The 21739-nt window shown below is 42.3% G+C and overlaps 2 protein-coding genes and 1 long non-coding RNA gene across 5 annotated transcripts in view; 1 reads left to right on the top strand and 2 right to left on the bottom strand.

Moving 5' to 3' along the window:
• The window catches only part of LOC113875507, a 25829-nt gene extending 4090 nt beyond the window's left edge, over positions 1–21739 (top strand). The window contains exons 2-4 of one of the 3 annotated variants that reach the window (XR_003506260.1): positions 12216–12517; positions 16735–16795; positions 20365–21739. This is a non-coding gene — a long non-coding RNA (uncharacterized LOC113875507). Of the gene's footprint in view, positions 1–7839; positions 8207–12215; positions 12518–16734; positions 16895–17211; positions 18110–20364 lie in introns of those variants that run through there. The other 2 variants (XR_003506261.1, XR_003506262.1) reach the window with 2 other exon arrangements.
• On the bottom strand, positions 729–12936 carry GCSH (glycine cleavage system protein H). The gene is made up of 5 exons (XM_027513950.1): positions 12588–12936; positions 9106–9185; positions 7781–7844; positions 2113–2244; positions 729–1364 (listed from the first exon to the last, which is right to left on the bottom strand). The coding sequence occupies exons 1-5, from the start codon at positions 12733–12735 to the stop codon at positions 1267–1269; spliced, it is 522 nt and encodes a 173-aa protein (XP_027369751.1). The 5' UTR covers positions 12736–12936; the 3' UTR covers positions 729–1266.
• Positions 16875–21739, bottom strand: part of PKD1L2 (polycystin 1 like 2) — a 107942-nt gene continuing 103077 nt past the window's right edge. Inside the window, exons 40-43 of the mRNA XM_027513951.1 lie at positions 20421–20631; positions 18788–18889; positions 18148–18279; positions 16875–17014 (exon numbers count right to left, since the gene is read on the bottom strand). Of these exons, the coding sequence (XP_027369752.1) occupies positions 16901–17014; positions 18148–18279; positions 18788–18889; positions 20421–20631 (559 nt within the window). The 3' untranslated portion in view covers positions 16875–16900. The remainder of the gene's footprint in view (positions 17015–18147; positions 18280–18787; positions 18890–20420; positions 20632–21739) is intronic.

Raw genomic sequence — 21739 nt, 5'->3', positions numbered from 1 at the left:
AGACCAAAGAAGGTAATACAAAAGAGCACCTTTAAAACAAAATTTAATTATTTAGACTAAGATGAGCAATTATTACTTATCCATTTCTAGTTCCAAAGGAAATAGATTATTAACAGACAGCTCAGCAGTGATAGGGCTAATGGCTCAGTCCTGGAAAGAATGCATCCATTTTGCAGAGGAACAGGAAAGGCTTGTATGTTACTTATCTATCTACATACTCTATGTTCTCGTGTTTGCTCTTTATTTATCAGAAGACAGTAATCCCTAAATACTTGCTTTCTCTTCCAGTATTGGGAAAATGATAGAAGAGTTTGTTCTTAGTGTATGCTATGTTGGCCACAAGTTTCACTGTGTCCACTTCTATTCCCATTACTTATGTGGCTTAGCTTTCTTAAGGTTGTCATGTGCTAGGCTGGTCACAATTTCACCTTTTCTTGTTTTTACTCCACTCTTCTAATTTAGCATGACAGAAAAACAAGGTCAGTGATTTCTTTTTCAATACATTAAAGATAATCAAAAAATAGTACTTGATGTTATCAGGCAACTAGATCTTTGCTTAAGAAAAGCCAGGTTTGTGACTAAAAGGAAACATTTTCTTGGAACTTTCTCATTGTCAGGACTTAAATTTCCCTTAAAAAAAAAAAAAAAAAGACTTCCCATAAGTTAAAATTAGCATCTTTATAAATACTAGGAAACATACTAGGAAATATTAACAGCAGAACAAAATACATGATTAAGAAGTTGAATATTTTATTATTAAATTGTTTATTCTCCTGCAAGGCTGTTGCTTCACTGTATAAAAATAGCACCAGCAAACACAGTGTATTGCAAAATTAAGATAGTAATATTCTTCACTGGACACTATACAACTAACAAACTTTTCTCCACTGGCAGTTATTTCTAGTGGAAAGATAATTTTGACCCAAATCCAAGGATAGCTGTAAGCAAGTTACAAGTCATATAAGGTTTAAGATAACCATGTTATCCTTGAATTACATAATTTTTGTAATTAGTTTTACCAGAGATAATTTCAGGAATTCTGAATATTATAACTGGAGCCTAGCCTAAAAATCACAGGATGCTGTGGGAAAAGATGCAGTGTTTATCTGAAGTCATTAGAAAGTTAAGGGGTATTTTCTTCAGGAAACATTGTTACAAGTAGTTTCTTTTGCTAAAAGTTGCTTTCTAAATATCTATCTACCACTAATTTAAGACAACTATGCTAGATTAAGTTGTTTCAAAGTAGTTTATTTAGGGGTTCCAGTTTCACTCCTCAATAGATTTTATGTATTTCTCATATGCTTCTTCACTCATTAGTTCATCTAGTTCTGAAGGGTTACTGAATGTCATCTTGATCAGCCAACCTGCAACCAAAAAAATGTATCATATTCCAAATCACCTTTTAAAAGAGAAAGTCACATAAATTTTAACCTTAAGAATTAATATTTCTTACATATAATAATGATAAAGAACCAGAAGAAATTGTACCATCATGGATTAAGAAATCTTAGGTTGTAGTTAATAAGCATTAACAACTTTACACAGGGATCCAAATATACAGGTATATAAAATAAAGAACACCAACACTGGAACTACTGAAATTAATGGCATTAGAAAGCATTAGAAGAGAGAAGCAGGCGATAGGAAATAGAAAACTACAACTTAATGCTAATTTTGCATTTTATTGGCTGTTTGACCTTACCAAAGAAATCCTTTGAGAATTTCATCTATGAAAGGGAAAAAACTACTACTAGTTTACCTTACTACATTATTATGAAGATGAAAATATGAGAAAACTGAATGCAATAATTACTAACCACCTTTACCACAAAATGTGATTAATGCTTTATGACTGAAGAGGTAAGTACTTTGAAGTTTATAATGAGTCTACAACTACAATACTAAGAACCCTATAAAATTAGGCAATGCTTTTATTGACAGAGATCTAAAATATAACCTAACCTGTATTTTTTCTTTTTAAAGCAGAATGTCTTTATTATAATACCAAGAAGTACAAAAAGAAATCACAATCAGTTAAAGATTGCTTTATAGTCTAGATTAAATGTTAACTGCAGCAAACAATCCTTAAAAAAATTTTCACCAACAACTTACCGTCTTCGTAACAAGACTTGTTGACAAGTCCTGGATTTTCTGCTAGAGCTTTATTAATTTCAGTTACTTCTCCTGATAGAGGAGAATAGAGTTCACTAGCAGCTTTCACACTTTCCAAAGCACCAAACTCCTCTAAATTGAGAAAATTAAAGAAAATATGAAATGTCAAGTTAGTGATCCCAAAATACAAAATAGAGAAAAGTGATCACCTCTATAGTCATGATAAAAAGATCTAAATATCTTTAAATAAAACCATAGGTTTTGTCATGCAAGATCTTCATTTATACAATTTGTAGCCTGACAACACTGCCCCATCCAAACAGCACACTGTAACTAGAACAAGTAAAAAACCATAGTCTTATTTGCTCAAGGGGTCAGAGGATTGAGTATGGGCCTGCCAAAGTGGAAAAGTAGTCAGTATAAAGATCTCAAAATGTTCCACAGACCCACATATTGGAATTAGCAGAGAATCTCAAAACATGTTATAAAATCACAGTGAATCAATGTTTGGGGGAATACCTGCAAAAAACTAATAATTTTAAAAATGGACATTCTAGAACTGGAAGGCCTATCTAAAATAAAATATTCACTAGATGGCACTAAGAGTTGACTGGATACAGAAGAAAGGATCAATGAACATGAAGAAAGACCATCGAAAATTGATCTGAACTGAATGTGAATGTAACATACCAGTTTGTGGGGGTAGAGCTAAAGTAGTGCTTAGAAGGAAATAATATCTTTTGTTCAGTCACCCTGTCATGTCCGACTCTGCAACCCCATGGACTGCAGTGCACCAGGCCTCCCTGTCCCTCACCATCTCCTGAAGTTTGCCTGAGTTCATGTCCATTGCATTCATGATGCCATCCAGACATCTCATCCTCTGACACCCTATTCTTCTGCCCTCAATCTTTCCCAGCATCAGGGTCTTTTCTAATGAGTCAGCTCTTCGCATCAGATGATCAAAATACTGAAGCTTCAGCTTCACCATCAGTTCTTCCAATCAATATTCAGGGTTGATGATTTCCCTCAAGATTGACTGGTTTGATCTCCTTGCTGTCCAAGGGACTTTCAGGAGTCTTCTCCAGCACCGTAGTTTGAAGGCAATTCTTTGGCGTTCTGCCTTCTTTACAGTCATCTCTGATGACCTTACATGACCACTGGGAAGGCCATAGCCTTGACTATACAGACCTTTGTTGGCAGAATATTGACTCTGCTTTTCAACACACTGTCTAGGTTTGTCATAGCTTTCCTGCCAAGAAGCAATCGTCTTCTGATTTCATGGCTGCAGTCACCATCTGCAGTGATTTTTAGAGCCCAAGAAGAAGAGATCTGTCACTACTTTCACCTTTTCCCCTTCTATCTGCCATGAAGTAATGGGACCAGATGCCATGATCTTAGTTTTCAGTGTTGAGTTTCAAGCCAGCTTTTTCACTTTCCTCCTTCACTGTCACTAAGAAGCTCTTTAATTCCTCTTTGCTTTCTGCCATTTAGAGTGGTATCATCTGCATATCTGAGGTTGATGTTTCTCCCATCTATCTTTTTTTTTTTTTTGACTGAACTGGGTGTTAGGTGCAGTACGCAGGATCTTTAGTTGCAGCATGCAGGCTCTTAGTTGTAGCATATGGGATCTACTTTACTTGACCAGGGATCAGACCCAGGCCCCCTGCATTAGGGAGCAGAGTCTTAGCCACTAGACCACCAGGAAAGTCCCTTTCCCACCTATCTTGATGCCAGCTTGTAACTCGTCTAGCCCAGCATTTCTCATGATGTGCTCAGTGTATAGGTTAGTTAGACAGAGTGACAGTAGACAGCCCTGTCCTACTCCTTTCTCAATCTTGAACCAATCAGTTGATCCATATAGGGTTCTAACTGTTGCTTCTTGACCTGCATACAGGTTTCTGAGGAGACTGGTAAGATGGTATGGTATTCTCATCTCTTTAAGAGCTCTTCACAGTTTGTTATGATCCACACACTCAAAGGCTTTAGTGTAGTCAATGAAACAGAGGTAATATCTTTAGGTTTTATTTAAAAATAACATCTTAAAATAAATGACCTGGCTTCTAAAGATACTAGAAAATGAACAAAAGAAGGCAGTTTAGAGAGAAGAGGCAACATTCGAAAGAAGAGATGACACTTTTGATTCTTAAAAAAAAAAAATGATTTTTAGGGACTTCCCTGGTGGTCCAATGGTTAAGAACCTGCCTGCAGGGGTCATGGGTTCAGTCCCTGATCCAGAAAGACTCCCACATGCTGTGGAGCAACTAAGCCTGTGTGCTGCAACTACTGAGCTCATGAGCCACAACTACTGAAGCCCACACACCTAGAGCCCATGCTTTGCAACAAGAGAAGCCCTGGAATGGCAAGCCTGTGTACTCCAGCTAGAGGACAGCCCCTGCTACCCACAACTAGACAAAAGTCCTTACAACAACAAATAACCAGCACAACCAACAAAAAAAAAGCATCAAACTAGATTTTAGCTGCCACTCATTGCAAGGGAGATGGCATTTTACAGTACAGATAAAAAGTCAATTTAAGAAAAACTGTGGAAACCAACAAACCCACAAATTTCCAGAAGCGAGAAAACATTAAGTTGGAGGAAGAAAATAAAGCCATGAAAAAATAAATGAAATGGAAAACAGAAAATTTAGCATAGTAGAAATGAATTCTACACAGTAGAAATTCTTTCAAGAGATTGATAAAATTGATGAGCTATCAAGACTGATGCACATTCTTTCAGAAAAACAGATGGGAATATTTCTAAACTTATTTTATGTGGCAGATAGAACAGATTCCAAAATTTGACAAAGCCATTTTAAGAAAAGACCAGTATCTCTCATGAACATAATGTAAAAAACAGCAAATCAACAGTACATTTTTTAAAAAACATTCTTTTTTATTTTTAATATTTTTATTTTTATAATATAAATTTATTTTAATTGGAGGTTAATTACTTTACAGTATTGTATTGGTTTTGCCATACATCAACATGAATCCACCATAAAAAACAATTCTTACACAATGACTACCAGGAATCCAAGGTTGGTTAAACAGTCAAAATGAATGTTTAACATTGAAAAATGAATCATCATTCATCACATAAACAAGAAAAACCCTTCAAACATGTCAACAGATGGAGAAAATTCAACAAACATTCAACATCCACAAATGATAATCTCGGCAAACTAGATATAGAAGGGAACTGCTTCATCTGATAGTGGGCATCTTTGAAAACTCCCACAGCTAAATATACCTAATAATGAAATGTTCAATCTCTGTGAACCTTGGTATGGACCTGAGTTGCCCATACCATGCCCTTTCTCAGTTCATAGTGCCCTTGGTGGGGATTTCGTGGTAACTGCTGCTGCTGCTGCTGCTAAGTCACTTCAGTAGTGTCCGACTCTGTGCGACCCCATAGACGACAGCCCACCAGGCTCCCCCGTCCCTGGGATTCTACAGGCAAGAACACTGGAGTGGGTTGCCATTTCCTTCTCCAATGCGTGAAAGTGAAGTCGTGTCTGACTCCTAGCGACCCCATGGATTGCAGCCTACCAGGCTCCTCTGTCCATGGGATTTTCCAGGTAAGAGTACTGCAGTGGGTTGCCATTGCCTTCTCCTAGACCAAAACAAATACCTAACATTTCAATTTATTAAGAGGTCAGGTCCAAGCTACTTAGAAGGTTTTTATATCCTAACAACTGAGTAGCAATTAAAAAAAAAATACAGCAATTGAACAAAAATAGAATTTTCATTCTTAATTACAATTTACAGATATAAGTGTGTCTGCTGCATATTGTATAAGTTCTCCATCAGGGAATCAGGTCATATCAACCAATGCCCAACCTCATGTTCCACACCAACTGTGGAGTACTTGCTTCAAAGATACATTACCCAAAGTAATAGAGTAAGATTCAATATTGCAATTGTTAACTTCACTGATTCTTAGTTTGTGCTGTGTCCAACAGATGTTAAAAATTAAAAATATCCCACAGCACCTCATGTTACTGGGGTATATAATCTGGGAACTATGAAGACAGACAAAGATATCTTAGAGAAAACACAATGTTTTATACATAAATATGACAAAATATTCATAAAATACATATCTGAAAAAGGTTTTGTATCTAGAATTTATAAAAGATGCCTAAAATCAATGGTAAAAAAGATAGACTAGAGACTTCACAAAGATGTGAGTGGCAAAAAGCACATGGAAAGGTGAGTAATCTGTCACTAGGGAAATGCACGTTAAAACCACAATGAGATATGTTGTACATGGAACTCTGATACTGTTGGTGAGAATACAAATGGTATAACAACTTCAGCAAACACAATGGGACACCGCTGGCATAAAAAGCAAATTACTGAGCACTTAATATGAATGTATCTCAAACTCATGATGGTAGACAAAAGAGACTAGGCATAATATTGTCCGATTCCTTTTAAATGAAGTTAAAGAACAGGCAGAAGTAATCTATGGTGATAGAAATCAGAGAAGAGATTATCGTTTATCAAAACTGTTTGGATTATACAGTTAAGAGTATATAGTTAATGCCTAGATCTAGTTAAGATCTAGATCTAGGCATTTTCACCATATATAAATTTCATATCAATTTAAAAAAACACCTTTGGCAGAAAGTTTAAAGCATTCATTAGTTTAAGGAGGTTACTCAACATATTTTTATTTATGGAAATTTTTAAATTAAGCATAAAAAAGAAAACAACTGATGTACAGATAAAAAAAAAAAAGTTTAAACAAGATAAATGATAGGGAAAGTTTAAGCAGAAAAAGATATGGCCAATATTGTCAAAGATATTAGAAAACAGATACTTAAATTCTCTAGCAGTATCTTATACATGTAAAGGAGCCCATGAATAACATGTGGTTTTACTGCTTGACATTTATCAAGTACTAATCTCCATGGTAAAGAATCCACCTGCCAATGCAGGAGACATGAGTTCCATGCCTGGGTCAGGAAGAGGAGGAATGGCAACCCACTCCAAGATTCTTGCCTGGAAGATCCCACGGACAGAGGAGCCTGGCGGGCCACAGTCCAAAGGGTTGCAAAAGAGTTGGACACAACTTAGTGACTAAACAACAAAAAATCTTATGCTGGATATTATGCTAATTCCATTTAATCTTTATAACTACTATATGAGGCAGTTATTATTATCCTAACTCACAGATGAGGTCTACATTAAGTAATTTCTGCCAAATCACACAGCTGATATGTTGAGGGGCCTGGATTTAAAACCAGATTCTGACTCATGAACTCATGTTCTGATATTCGTTACTGCCTCCAAAGAAAAACAGATTTTATTTTTTAAACTTAAGAGACCTCCGCTGCTGCTGCTGCTAAGTCGCTTTAGTTATGTCCGACTCTGTGCGACCCCACAGATGGCAGCCCACCAGGCTCCCCCGTCCCTGGGATTCTCCAGGCAAGAACACTGGAGCCTCAGCTATATCCCTAATGCATTAATGTGTGGCAGGGATGGTGCTAAGAGCCATTTCTCTCTACTTCCTACCTTCCATTATAAAATATGAAGATGTTCACTATTCTTTACTATCATCATTCCTTACAGCTAGGGATGGCAATAAGATGCAGACAAGTCATTATTCAAGATAAAACTCATGGCATGAGTCATGACATACCAAGAAGAGAAAAACACTCACCTTGTTTGTTCAACTTTGTCCCAACTTCAGGCAGACTACAGTAAACAACATCTCCCAAAGCTTCCTTTAAAAAGCAAAAACAAAAAAAATCTCTAAGAAATCAAATTAAACCTAGTAATTAGGAACAAGCCAAGCATTTAATCCCTTTAATTCAAATAGTACATACTTTACACTTGAGGGGTCAAATTCTGTTTTTTCTTATAACCCTTTAAAAATGCAAAATTATTCTCACCTCAGGACTTGCAAGAAAACATGCCATCAGCTGGCCCACAGGTGGCAGTGACCCTTGTCACCAACCACATGCCCTGAAAAGATGACTAGCTCCTTTAAGAACAAACACACTTTGTGCTTTTCCACTTCTGCAATTTTACTGAGGACATTTCTCCTACTGATTTGCTGACTAATCAATAGTGATCTCTCCATCAGGTGAGTGGGTTACAACCCCTTGTACGACTCAGGTCATCCACCACATATTGTTTTGCATGTCGTTTTCCATGTTAAGTGATTTCCCCTCATAAACTTGAGGGGAGGAGGACAATATTTATACAGTATTTCACAGAGCATTCTGTACTGGGCCTCAGTAGGTACACAGATATGCCCACAAAGACACGGCTGTCATTGATTCTCAGTACATGAGATCCCAGCATTTCTGAGGAATACCATATCCTCCCATCAGTTAATATCCCCTGCCCCCTCCTCTCCCCACCCAAGTCGCTCAGTCGTGTCCAACTCTTTGCAACCCCATGGACTGTAGCCTAACAGGCTCCTCCGTCCATAGGATTTTCCAGGCAAGAATACTGGATTGAACCCAGGTCTCCCATGTTGTAGGCAGATGCTTTACCATCTGAGCCACCAGGGAAGTCCTGGTGTAGTTTTCTAATATTGTAGTTTTCTTTTACACAATATCAAACTGGAGGCTCAGTGGCAATAGTGGAATTAGTTGAGATAAACTCTAAATAAAAAGTTTATCTTTGTGTAATCTGTGCCATTCTAGGTGTTCCTTCTTCAAGTCCCCAGGTCATGTGTATATCACTATTATCCACAAAACACTAACACTCCAGCCCTTTGCTTGCTCTGCTGCTTTCCTTAACTGACCCAATATGAAACAAACATTTCTCTTGAATTTATTAACTGTTAACCTTTTACTCTCTTAAAACACTATACACTTTCCTATGTTTTTCTTTTTCCACCTATGACAGATGTTCTTCTAAGGGCTTTTAAAGGGCCCAAGATACTAAGGGGCAGAATAAACAATTTTAAAAGATAAAGACAATCCAATTTAGGCAAGAGCAGACTGTTTTAAATATTTCAAGACAATCTAGTACCTGTGCAAAATTGCTGATTCCCACTGTTCCGACACCATTTTCTGTTGTTACCCATTCGTGTTTTTCTGTGAATTTCCGCACTAAAATAAAGACCAATATTTCAGAAAAGCAGTGGCATCACTTCTTTAAAAGCATTTCTCTTCATATCAATGCTATCAAAAGGCAAGGTCTTCCCAGTATTTGTTTGACTTATTGACACTGTCATTCAATAGTATACTGCCCAGGACAAAACAGATCATATGAAAAGACACATCTCAACAGTGATATTATTTAGGCAAAGATGGCTTGATGTGAATACCTTTGGATCTTTTGGCAATTTGATTATTTGTACTCAACATTACTCAGTCTAAATCATACACACAAATACTGGAGCACATTTCAAATGTATACCTATCCATTACTGGTCTGTCTTACAGAAAGAAGTCTGTCCCTCTGAAGAGTGATGAAATTTTGGGAGCATAAAAATGCTCATAAATGATTTAACCTAAAAAATAATGTGCCTCTTTAGGTAGAGCTGTGTCAGGAATAAAACTGACCTTGAACAATTATAACTTGACTAAGTTCTTGATTCTACTTTAACTGAATTCAAGTTGGCCCTTGAATAAAGTGGCTACCATCATTATGAGAAGCAAATTATACCATCAGAACTCAGTTGTCACCTCAGAGCTAAGACATTAACCGGTAGAAAGGCAAGCTCTGCTCAACATTTACTGGATAGGTTAGCCCTTGGCTTTATAACCTGCTTCTTTTCAAATACAAGGATGGCCAAACTACTCAAGGATTCCTGGAACAAAGACCTACCAAAATTTGAGTGATGTGAAAAAAATTACTTAGATAGTACTTGCTTAAAAGAATAAAATTTTTTATAAAGCATATCTTCTTAAATATATGCCACATTCTGAAGTGAAGCAGTTTTCCAAAAGTACCGAAATTAATATGAAAATGGCTCATTAATTTCAATACTGTTTTAAAACAAGTATTGCTAGTTTACTCTTACCCCTAACCCAAAAGATAACTGTACTTAAAACATTAAACTGTCTTGATTACACAGCTCTGATAGATACCAGAATGTAAATAAAAAATATTAATTTCCACCCCCATCATTAAATAACTTGAATGTCATACTCCTCAGTGGAAGAGGTGGCAAAATCTCACAGTCAGTTGCTCCGCTCCACTTCAAATTACTGAATGCTTCAGGTCAATCTGATGTTTCCCTAAGGTTAAGATTTGTTTGTACTTAGTGTTCTGACTGCAACCCACTCTCCCCACTGCCTTTTCTTGACTTTCAGATCTCAGCTTAGAAACTCTTCCTGCCAGCAGCCTTATCTAGCCCTCCAAGCCTGGGTTCCTGGGCTGTCCAGTCTGCTCCCCCAGCTCTCTGCACCTCTCCCCCCAACATGGCGCTTAACACGCTACAGATACAGCCCTTCTGTCACCTTCCCCCAGGGAGTAGACCAAGCACAAAGCAAGCAAGAGCAGGGTTTATTGCATTTGTAGCCCCAGTTCTAAACACTGTCCTTGGCATATAGTAAGCAATCAAAAGTTGGAGGGAAGTAATTTTTTAAAGTGTAAGAAGATTCTGAGCAAAACATCTAGTATATAGTTATCTGGCTAAAGCACTCAATTCTCCCTAACATTCTGTGACAACTCTAGAACTGGCAGTTTAAACTAATACACTTTTTTATAGAAAGGACTGGACAACCATAAATATGACTTGACTGTCCTGACCTTGGTCTTGCCATCTTGCCTAATTGTAAAGATAATCTTGAGGAACAAGAGTACTCAACATTCAGTTTTAGCAACTGAGCAACCACAGTTTAGAGGAAAAGGCAGCAACACTGCTAAGCTAAATGCACCCAGGTCCTGTTGGCCTCAAAGGCCATTAAGTCTTTATACCAGGCCACGCAATTTAGGCTAAAAACAATGATTGGTACAATTCTCCTTTAACCCCTGGCCCAATGGGAGGAAAGGTGAACAGGAGATTAGGTAAATAGTTATTTTGAGTCTTGAAAACAATGGGTTTCAGCCCCCAGAAAATAAAGTGTTTTGAGTAATTTGAGAACTTTGCATTTTCCCCCTTTCAAAGTCACTGAATCAAATATACTAATATTTGATCAATTTTCTGCTGATTCTATACACTAACATTTAATAAGTAACATTATCAAGTACTTACTATGCATCAGGCTATATGTACAGCAGTTACATTCTTTCATTTCATCCAACAAGTGTGTAAAGTAGGGATTATTATTTCCATTTTTCCAGCGAGGGAAACAAGTGACCACCAAAGATAGAGGAAGCCAAAATTTGGAACTCAAGTCTCTAGAACTGAAAACTCAGGTGTTCAACCAGATCATGGCTATTGATATCTTGGGCAATATTTAACTAGTTAACAGGACAATGCAAAAAAGTAATACTGAACTAACCAAAAAAATAACAGGCTTGAAAGTCAGTTATCTGAGAAATGCTTTTCCCTTATATTCAAATTAGTAATGTATTGATGTATGTAAAATAGTAATGTACTGATATGTACCACCAACAGATCTGAGAGATTACGGTGGGGGGGGGGGGGGGAGATAAGTAAGCTTCGTTATGTTTGACTTTGAACTAAATTTATCAACTTTTCTAGTCCCAAACAGGTTTCTAAAACAACGAACTTAATGAGATAACAGCCACCAGACCTGCGCTCCGTGCAATAAGAAGCCGGAGTTCGCGAGGAGGTGCACTTAGTGCCTCCCGTTTTGGTGCATGAAGTCCAACAGTTTTTCCTCTGCGTTCACTTGTGCTAAAGTAGCACAGATGGCCAAGATATTCACGGGCAAGTCTCCCAGTTACTTCAAGCCCGTGTATGTAAGGCCTCGTTTCAGCCACATTCACAACTATACTTTATATACGACGATACAGACTTTAGCAGAACGTCCTCAGTGGAACCCAGGAGACTTTATCGCACTGCCTTAGGAAATAGTTGTCTGCAAAATTATGCTAGCTTTAGCTGGTAAAACTAGATCCAGTGCTTTAAGTTTCAATAAATGCTCTTGCTTTACTTTTACTTCAGAACTTACAGTGACGATATGCATAGCAAAGTAAAACCTATTACTTGTCCTCACTCTTAGGGTGCACGATGCTCACAAATGCGAGGAACCTAAGGTCACGAAGGAGCTCAGCGACCTTGCCCGGGTCTGCAGCAGCGAACGGCCGACACTCCTGCCAGAACCACCCTGGACACGGCGGCCGCGCGTGTCTTTAGTCTCCCCGCCCCCTCGCCCCGGCTCCCAACCCGCATGACAAAGACTGCGGGGCCGTCCCAGCAGCTCAGGGAGGTAGCAACGGCGCCGCAACACGGGGTCCCAGCAACAAAAAGCGCGCACAGAGGTCGCCTCGCTGGACCCGGGCGGCCCGCGGCCGAGGACCCGAGGTAAGGATCGAGGCCCAGCCCCTTTCCCCCGAGGCAGCCCGGCTCGGCCCACGTGCCCTCCAACACTAACCCGACAGCAGAGCAGGGCCGGTGCGCAGCTCCCGGACTGCACCCGCTCGCAGTCCCCAGGGCCGCGGCAAGCAGGGCGCGCTGGGTGCCGAGATGGCGCGCAGGCCGCCGACCGCGGCCCGCACGCTCCGCACCGCGCGCAGCGCCATGTTCACACGGGTGCAGAGGGTCTCCGCGCGGCACCTAGAGCACCCCGGCCGGCGGGGGCGGGGCGGGACGGGGCGGCTCCGGGCCGGAGCGAGCCGGAGCGAGCTGGCTGGACGGGGGCGTGGGGGCGAAGCCCCGAGAGGGGCGGGGCCTGACAGGGCCGCAGGCGGGAGGGGCGTGGACGCTCGGAAGGCCCTGAGGCCCGGAAGGGGCGGTGGCGAGGGGCGGGGACTTGCTCGTGGAGTAGGCGGGCCAGGCCTAGCTGGGCGGGGCGTCCCGGGAGGGGTGGGACCACGCCTTCAGGCGGTGCTTCTGGGCGAGTGAAAGCTGTAGGTCAGTTTACGTGACTTCCAAGACCCACCCAGGCTGTGAGAAGGGCTCCAGGCAGGAGTGGTGCTCTTGGGTCCTCGGGAAAGAGGATCAAGGTCACCCAGAGCAGTATTCATAGCAGATCCAAAGAATCATTCCAGCCAAAGTTGGTTGTTGGGCACTGGCCAAAGGTGCGCTAACACAAATGCAGTTTCTCTTTGACTTTTTGAAATATTGAAAACTTTATTACTTTGCATATTCCCCAAATCCTACAGTCTCCAAAGAGGGGAGAAACCGAATCATGAAGCTTATAGAGGGGCAAGGACTTGTTGAAGGGTCAGGAGTGGCTTCTGGTGGAGTCTATACTGCAGGAGCTACTGCAGTAGCAGTCAAAAGGCAGAGAGTTGAGACCCAGCATGATCAGCTTCTTACTTAAGCAGTCCTGTGACTGAAACTTTAGGAGAAAAGCAGAAGACATGTCTCACCCAATCCAAGGAGACAGAAAATTAGGTTTGAGAAAAGACCTCGCCTTTAACACAGATTTTGTGGAGTAGGCAAGAATCAGCAAAGAAACACTGGAGTGAGAAACACCTCAATCTCCACACTGTCAGTATTACAGGGCATACCTTGAAGTATATGCGTGTGTGAGTATATGTGCGAATATGTGTGTGTTTGGGAGACCCAAATGTTGTGCTAACATTCTTCCTCACTTACAAAACTGGGGAAGTCAACACATCTGTGCAGTGGTTTGCAAGCGCTGTCATGCTCCTCTGAGTTGTCCTTTCCTCTGAGTACACTGAGCCTTCGTTATGTGCCTGGGAGGATGCACTATCTTTGTAATTCTCACCAAAGCCCTACTGGTAGGTATTATACTCATTTCATAGATGAAGAGCTGGAGGCTTGGAAAGGTTAACTAACTTTCCCAGGAGTGGAATGAGGGAGACATTCTATGGCTTAAGCATACTAGGTGTCAGTAGCATCACTTGCTCATCAGTCCAATTTGCAGTCAACTGCTCTTAAGCTCAGTTCTGTTTGGGATGCTGACTGATTCACAGTGCTGTATTCTAAACTCCAGATCTTGGTTAGTTTCCATAATATCAGTGTTCTATTTTTACTGTTTTGTTGCAAGTCACTTCAGCATAATGCAAGCCATGCCCTAAAATATTTATTCCCAGCTTCAATAACTCATTTGATACAAAGAACAGGGTCACTTATCAATCTGTGGGCTATGTCATGGGCCCTTATGCCAAAGCAGTAGGAAGTGTGTCTTTTTTTTTAATGTAACAAGCATTGGGGATTAAAATTTTTTTTCCATCTGATTATCTTTGTAGCATCCATGGCTTGAGATGTGAAAGGTCATCTCATTACACAATTGGTACAGGCACCTGAAAATTCAGGTGGTGATTTCTTTCAGGTGTCTCAAAGGGGTCTGCTCATCTCTTTGTGCAGATATATTTATTTCTCTCACAGAAATACAATGAAAGAAGTTTACAATTTGATATTTACAGTCAATAGAGAAGTGGAGAATAGTTGGAAAAAGAAACAAAGAATTTATAACTAATCCAGATCTTAGAACTTTTCCTGTTTAAAACAGACAGTATGTGTTTGGGTTGATTTCTGTGCCATATTTTCAGAAGACATGTGTACACTTTGCTATGAGTTATTTGATGCATGTCTGCAAATATAGCTCATGACAAAATACATAAGGGATGATGGGTTTTGCGGTGGATAGAAGATAAACCCCCCAAGGTTTTATGTGCATTGTCATGTTATGTGTCTCTCTGTAAAGGATCCTGGCTTTTCATTGTCAGTAGAAGAGTGGGATCCTGGTTCAACCATCATAAAAGGAAATTTAAGCTCTCATCCAGATAGAAAGCTGGCAGTAGTTCAGCTTCCTTGTTACAGTAGCTATTTAAAGACCTCACCAAGTATACATGTTCCTTTCATCTTTCTGCTCTGCCATCTTCAGATTGTACCCCATGGTCTCAAGGTAGCTGTCAGAGTTCCAGCAGTCTTACACCGAACAGTGTCCAGCAGCCCTTGAACTCATCTCTTTTTATTACCAAACTGACCTTTCCCAGAAGTGTCTCAGAGACCTCTTTTCAAAATTTTCATTGGCCAGACTGGATCATGTGGCCACCCTAAATGGATGGCTCATTGTCAAAGGCTATTATCAAGACAGATTGAGATATACTTTGAGGCGGCTGCAGCCTCACCTTGCTGTGTGTCACGTGGGGTAAGGGTAGTGGCTACTTGAATAAATCAGGATTCTGACAGCAAGGAGGAAAGCATGGAATGGATCTGGGGCAGGTAACCTAGAGTATCTGCTCCAATGGGTGTGTGAGGAGAGACAAGACAGGGTGAATTGGAGAGGATTCATCAGGTGCTTCCACTGTGCAGCAGAGGGGAAATGTACACTTGTCCTCACAGTTACCTGGAAGACTTTTATTATCTAGATCTGTGGTTTTCAGAATTTAAAGCATGTTTATCATATCTGACTGCACATTGGAATCACCTAGGGGGCATAAAAAATATTGATGCCTGTGACCCAGAGATGCTGATAGATAAATTGGGGTGAAGTCTGGGGTTTCTAGCATATAGGCAACATTGACAGAGAAGGCAATGGCACCCCACTCCAGTACTCTTGCCTAGAAAATCCTATGGACGGAAGAGCCTGGTGGGCTGCAGTCCATGGGCTCACTAAGAGTTGGATACGACTGAGCAACTTCACTTTCACTTTTCACTTTCATGCGTTGGAGAAGGAAATGGCAACCCACTCCAGTGTTCTTGCCTGGAGAATCCCAGGGATGGGGGAGCCAGGTGGGCTGCCGTCCATGGGGTCTCACAGAGTCGGACGTGACTGAAGAGACTTAGCAGCAGCAGCAAGCAAGATTGAGAAACACTAGTATAGATCAGCACTTCGCAAAATATTGCCTAAAGAACACTAGCCCTGAATGAAGTGCTGTAATACCAGAAGCCTTGGTTATAGGGGTTTAGGAATCATTACACATGTTATTGTTCACACTTATCCCAGGAGATTCACAGTGCACATTTAGCATATTAAAAGCTCTAACAATTCCCATGCTAAAGAATTTATATGTCCAGTGTTTCCCACATTTGATCTAGAAACATTTAAGGGAGGACGACAGCTGTTATGAGTTGAATTGTGTCCCCTAAAGAGATAGGTTAAAGTCCCAGCCCCCATACTGGGGAGAAGGCCATGTGACAACTGAGGCAGAGGTTATAGTGATGCACCTACAAGCCAAGGAATGCCAAGGATTGCTGGCACACACTAGAAGCTAAAAGAGAGGATTCCTTCATAGAGCCTACCACAGGAGCATGGCCTTGTCAGCACCTTGATTGTGGACTTCTATCCTCCAAAACTGTGGAGCAATACTTTTTTATTGTTTTAAGCTACCCAGTTTGTGGTACTTTGTTCTGGCAACCCTAGCAAACTAATACGACATCCCTTAGCATCTGTTGGACCACAGTTTGGGAAACCCTGAGCTAGAATCATTCAAAGGCAACTCCTGACTGACCGAGAAGATGAAATAATTAGTCTGTAGAGGGGATCTTTTCCCCATGAACTCCAGACAATATTTGTTTTATTTCTAGGAGGAAATACATTTGAACAGTATCATAGTGGTGGCAACCATATGTATGTATTTCTCTTATCTTTTTTTGCTTGCCAGGCTTGGTGACTCTAATATGGACACAGAAAAGTACTAACCTGGAGAGATTACAGAATCACTGGTAAGTGTAGGCCTAATGTGCTGGCCTTCCCCTATTCTACAGATCATGCCTGGACCAACAGCTTAAATTTGGGGCATAGTTGAAACAGGTTGTGGGTGCCAGACCTCAGACAACAGGCTGCTCACTGCTGCTTCCAGGCTCCTGTCTTTTACATTTAATGCCCAGAAAACTGAGTATCTTCATCAGTAGCAAATCGACGATCTCTCCTTCCTCCGACAGCTGCAGAGGGAGAAAGAACCATGTGACTTAGGTAGAGCTATTCTCTTCAGAGGCTTTTCTTTCTTATGGGGAAACCATGGTTTTTTCATCCACTTTGGTCCCTGCCAAAGTGATATCACTGTTTAGAGTTGCTTTTGTTTTGGAATTGACTTCCTTCTGGGAATCTTAAGGGTATTCACTCCTGCCTTTATCCTCAGGGATTTCCTTCTTCCCCTCCATTGAAAATGACAAGATGCCCTCTACCACCCCCAACAAAGGCTATTAGGAATTTGTGTACAAAGACTCTCCTGTGTTGCTGCTGGGAATGTGAAATGGAGAAGAGTTTGGTGGTTTCTCAAATTTAAGCTAAAGTGACCACATGACATCTTGAAATAAATTTCTAGCCCCAAGATGGAGCCACTCCTGCCCAGGGTGCCATGTCAGCAAATTGAAACTTGTGTGTCCTTTGTGTCTCTGTAAAGATTCCCCCAGCAATGCAGTATAGCCAGTCAGCCAGTCCCCAGACGCTAGACCACTCCAGGCTCTATACTTAATTCCTCTTTCTTCTCACCCCAAACAAGCCTGACTCTGTGGCCCTGGCCAATCAGATATTTTCTAAATTCTACTTCCTTATCCTTTATTCTTTATCCTATAAAAGTTTCCTGCCTTACACCCCATTTTGCAGATCTCTGAATGGAGACAGTCCACTTCATGAAATATTAACTTTTGTTTGTCATCGCCTAAAATCCAACGGGTTCTCAGTCTTGATTGTACATGCAGACCACACAAGAAATTTTAGGAATACCAGTGGCTGGATCCTTCCCCCCGGGATTCTGTTTTTATTTGCCTCAGGTGCAGTAGCAGGCATTTCCAGAAGCCCCCAGATGATTCTAGTCTACAGGCATAGCTGGGAATCACCGATGTAACGAACAGAGTCCCAAGCTGGGAACTGGAGATGTGATTCTAGTCTGCCTTTCATTTGCTATGATCTTGGGGAATTAATTTCCTCCTTCTGGGCCTCAGTTTCCCTTCCTGTGAAATGAGGGCCTTGAGCTACAGTGATCCTTTAGTTCCCCTAATGTCTGATGCTGCTCAGCCAGCCTCTTCTTAGTTCAAGGTCAGTGACTTTTGAAGACCAAGCCAAAGGGACCCACCTGATAATATTTTTGCTCTTCATTGAACGCCACCAGGATGACAGAGATAAACAGATTCAGCACCACAAATGTCACGAAAATGATGCAGGACCCAATTAGGAAGGAGCCGAGCAATGGGCTGTAGTCCAGGACCTGTCAGGAAGAGAACCAGAATCATCCCTCAGGGTCCTGTGTGCTAGTGGTCACTTCCCTCAGTAGGCACCTTCAGAGGGAAGCTGGTCCTTAGAGCTAGGCAGATCCTGGAGCCAGGCAGTTTCCCTTCTGCCTGGGGACTGAGAGTGTGGGCATTGCTCTCAAAAGCTGCCTGGAGATGGAAAGGGCAGCCCCTCTCTTCCCCACTGCTGCCGTTTCCAATATGGGTGTCATTCTGGCTAGGCCCAGGAGCATTCCCTTCTAGACACCCACCAGCACAGCCTTCCCCTGATTAGCCAGTGTCTGATGTTCTGTAGACAGGGATCCCCAGGGTGAGCTGTGAGAACCTTTTTATTTGTGTGGAGTTGCCCTGCGCTTGCCAGGCCATGGACCCAAGGGGTGACATCCACTGGGGAGGCATTTGAAGGGGCGCTTTCTCTAATTTTCATAAAGGTTTGGTGTTGATGGTAGTGTCCATACCATCCTCACTGCCTCTCCCCTCCATTACCTCCTCATAGTTGAAGATTCCCAGCTGAAGGCTGATCATTGTTTCTGCCGCATCAAAGAGAGTTTTGTAGGAACGGAGTTTCCAACCAAAGATTAAGTTTGACTGTTAAGGAAAGAGTCCTTATGAACAAGGAAAGAAAGCATGCCACCCCCAAAGGGTGTTGTTTGACAGCAGAGTCAGCAGTCTGGATCAGCCACATCCTTGGCCTGGCAATACTGTCCATGTCACAGGGCCTTCAAATGGGTGTGTGTGCACACTTAGTTCTGTAGGGGATGCACATGCACCTGGGCTCACACACCAACACTAGGAGGCCACTGCTGTGGTCTCCCAGATGGTCACTCTAAGGCTCAGTAATGGTGCTGCGCTTTCTGCAGCCCCAGCCTCTTTGCTCTGGGGGATTTGGGTTGGATGCACAACAGGCTTCTTCCTGGGCAGGACCAGCCTCCCCACCATGGTTTCCTCTCACCACAGTTACCCCCTCCTCAAAGATTCCCCCATAGCTCTTGCATCAGAGGGAAGCCCAGCAGTTCCTCGGCCCTGAGTTGGTGACTCCTGGTCCCACAGGACACTGCGGTGTCCTTGCAGCCCACACACTGCAGATGGAGGACTGAAAAAATCCACATGAATTAAAGGATGGGATGGAGTACTTTTAACAAAGCCAGATTCCAGCTTCTTAGCCAATACCCTCCATCACTTATTCAGCACACTTCATCCCATTTCTGAGGGTGAGAGAGGAAGATGAGGTGGGGTCAGTGGAGTGAGAGCCAGGACTGGGGTGAAAAGGGCAGGGAAAAGGTTAGAGGTGGAGTGAAGACGAGGATATGATAGACTGCTGTATGGTATGGACATCAGGGGGATGACAGAGGTGAGAGACTGGATGGGGCAGGGTGAGCACTGGGAAGGGGGCTGGCGTGGGCTGGGACTGGATGAAGGGTCATAGAGAGGTGGGAGCCTGGGTTACAGTGGGAATCATAGACTTGGAGAGGATGGGGCTGAAGCTTATTTAGATGGAAATCAGCATGTAGCAGAGGGTCTTTGTTTCTCATTTTACTCGATAGTAAACAAAATAATTGATAGTTCAAAAAAAATTTTTTTCAGTCACGTAAGAGCATGATTGTCAAAAAGCTCTCAGTGTTAAGGGGCTAAATGAAGTGGTTTCAGCCCTTCTAAGTTCATGCCTCATGTGTAGGGCATCAGGAACCAACATGGCCTGCAGTCGTGTCCATCCTGTCTCCCCCATCTCTGCCCCATCTCAGGGTCAGGGACTGCCCACTTCACCTCTGCATCCCCTGGCCTGAGGGAGGGCTCTGTGCATGTCAGAGTAACTGGAATGTCCGGAGAACTGGCCCTTAAGGCAGAGTAGGCACAGAAAGGAGTCCTTCGTGGCAGATAGTTGGTCCCTTCAGTCTTAGAGAGTACATTTCCTCACTCTTACCCAATCGAGGTGTCCAGCCTCTGCCATTTGGGGTGACCAGTTCATGAGCTCCCAGCTGAAAGGCTCCAGACTCAGAAAGAAGATCCACCATCTCCCTCAGGTTCCCAGGGTTTTCCTAACCCCCCAACTCTCCACCACTCAGCAGCCTTTACTTCTGAGGAGACCAGCCCAGAAAGTTTTCCCAAAGGAGCTACTCACTGCAATGGAGTAAGCCAGGAGCATGATAAGGATGACAACGATAAAGCCTGAAATGTCCCCCCAGGCACGACGCAGAGCTGACGTGATCATGTTCATTTTGGGGTTCAGCCTGAACAGATGCCAAAGCTTCACTGTGGATAGGAGTACCAGGAAGGCGAGGATGTAGCCAAGGGCAGCGTCGGCTGCTGCAGTCTTGCTGAAGCTGATCCCTCTGTGGGACCAAATGGAGAGACTGGTCTCAGAGACAGTGAGAGCCTCAGCCAGCGCTCATCTGTCAAGATTAGCCTGATCATGGTCTGGGGACAGAGCCATCCTAACTCCCCAGCCAGGCAATGATGAGGTGGTGGCCACGGTGAGGGTGAGCGTCCTGGTTACAAAAGGGACGGTGCTGGTGGTGGTCACGGGGCTACTACCTGACAATCTTGGTTAATGGCCACAGAGCTGAGGAAGACTGACAAAGGAGGAATCCTCCCAGAGTTGAGAGGACAAAGGTAAGGGAGTTCCATGAGCCTCCCCTCCTGGTTTGGGGGTCACTGGATGCCATGTCCTCCTGCACACCTGTCTGAGTGTATATCCACAGCATCCTTACATTTAAAGGAACGATGGAAGTACTGCCCAGTTGCTGTGCTGAGGAACCTCAATTGCATTGTTCCATTTGCCCTTCAGGACCACAGGGTGAGGTATCACATCTCCATTTTACAGATAAGGACAGACAGTTGGTACAAGGTCACATAGCTAGAGATATAGTGGTAAGACTAGTGGTGGAAGAATGAGAGTTGGGATCCAGCTGTGTCTCATTCCACAGTCCAGGCCCCTCCTGCTGTCCCACCCTGCCTTTCATGCCCCTTTTGTGCCTGCCTGTGTATGTCACTTCAGTCTTAATGTTGGTACATTATCGAGTGTGACTTATACCTCTATCTATTGACATGGATTGCGAACAGGTTATAGAAAAAAATTATATGATCTGAAGTTTATAAAAGCATTTAATATACATAATGCCTGAGAAAAACCATCCTTCTGTTTAACCTCCTGCCTTCCATTTTCTCCTCTTTGAGGCGTTTGTGAATGAAGTTTGTTAATGAAGGACACAGTCTAGGATAGAGTGCAGAGTTCAGATTCTAAGCTCTGCATTCCCTTGCTGTGTGACCTTGCAGAGACAACCTCGCTGAGCCTCAATTACTTCATCTGCAAAAAAGGGATAACATCATCTCTTAGAAGTTCTGGGAAGATTAAAGTAGATGAGATAATGCTTTTAAAGTGGTGTTTTTATGAATGTGTAAGGTATCCAACAATGACTCAATAAATGTTAGCCATATCTA

This window comes from Bos indicus x Bos taurus, chromosome 18 (assembly GCF_003369695.1).
Source record: "Bos indicus x Bos taurus breed Angus x Brahman F1 hybrid chromosome 18, Bos_hybrid_MaternalHap_v2.0, whole genome shotgun sequence".
NCBI lineage: Eukaryota > Metazoa > Chordata > Mammalia > Artiodactyla > Bovidae > Bos > Bos indicus x Bos taurus.
This window is presented reverse-complemented; position numbering and strand designations above follow the sequence as displayed.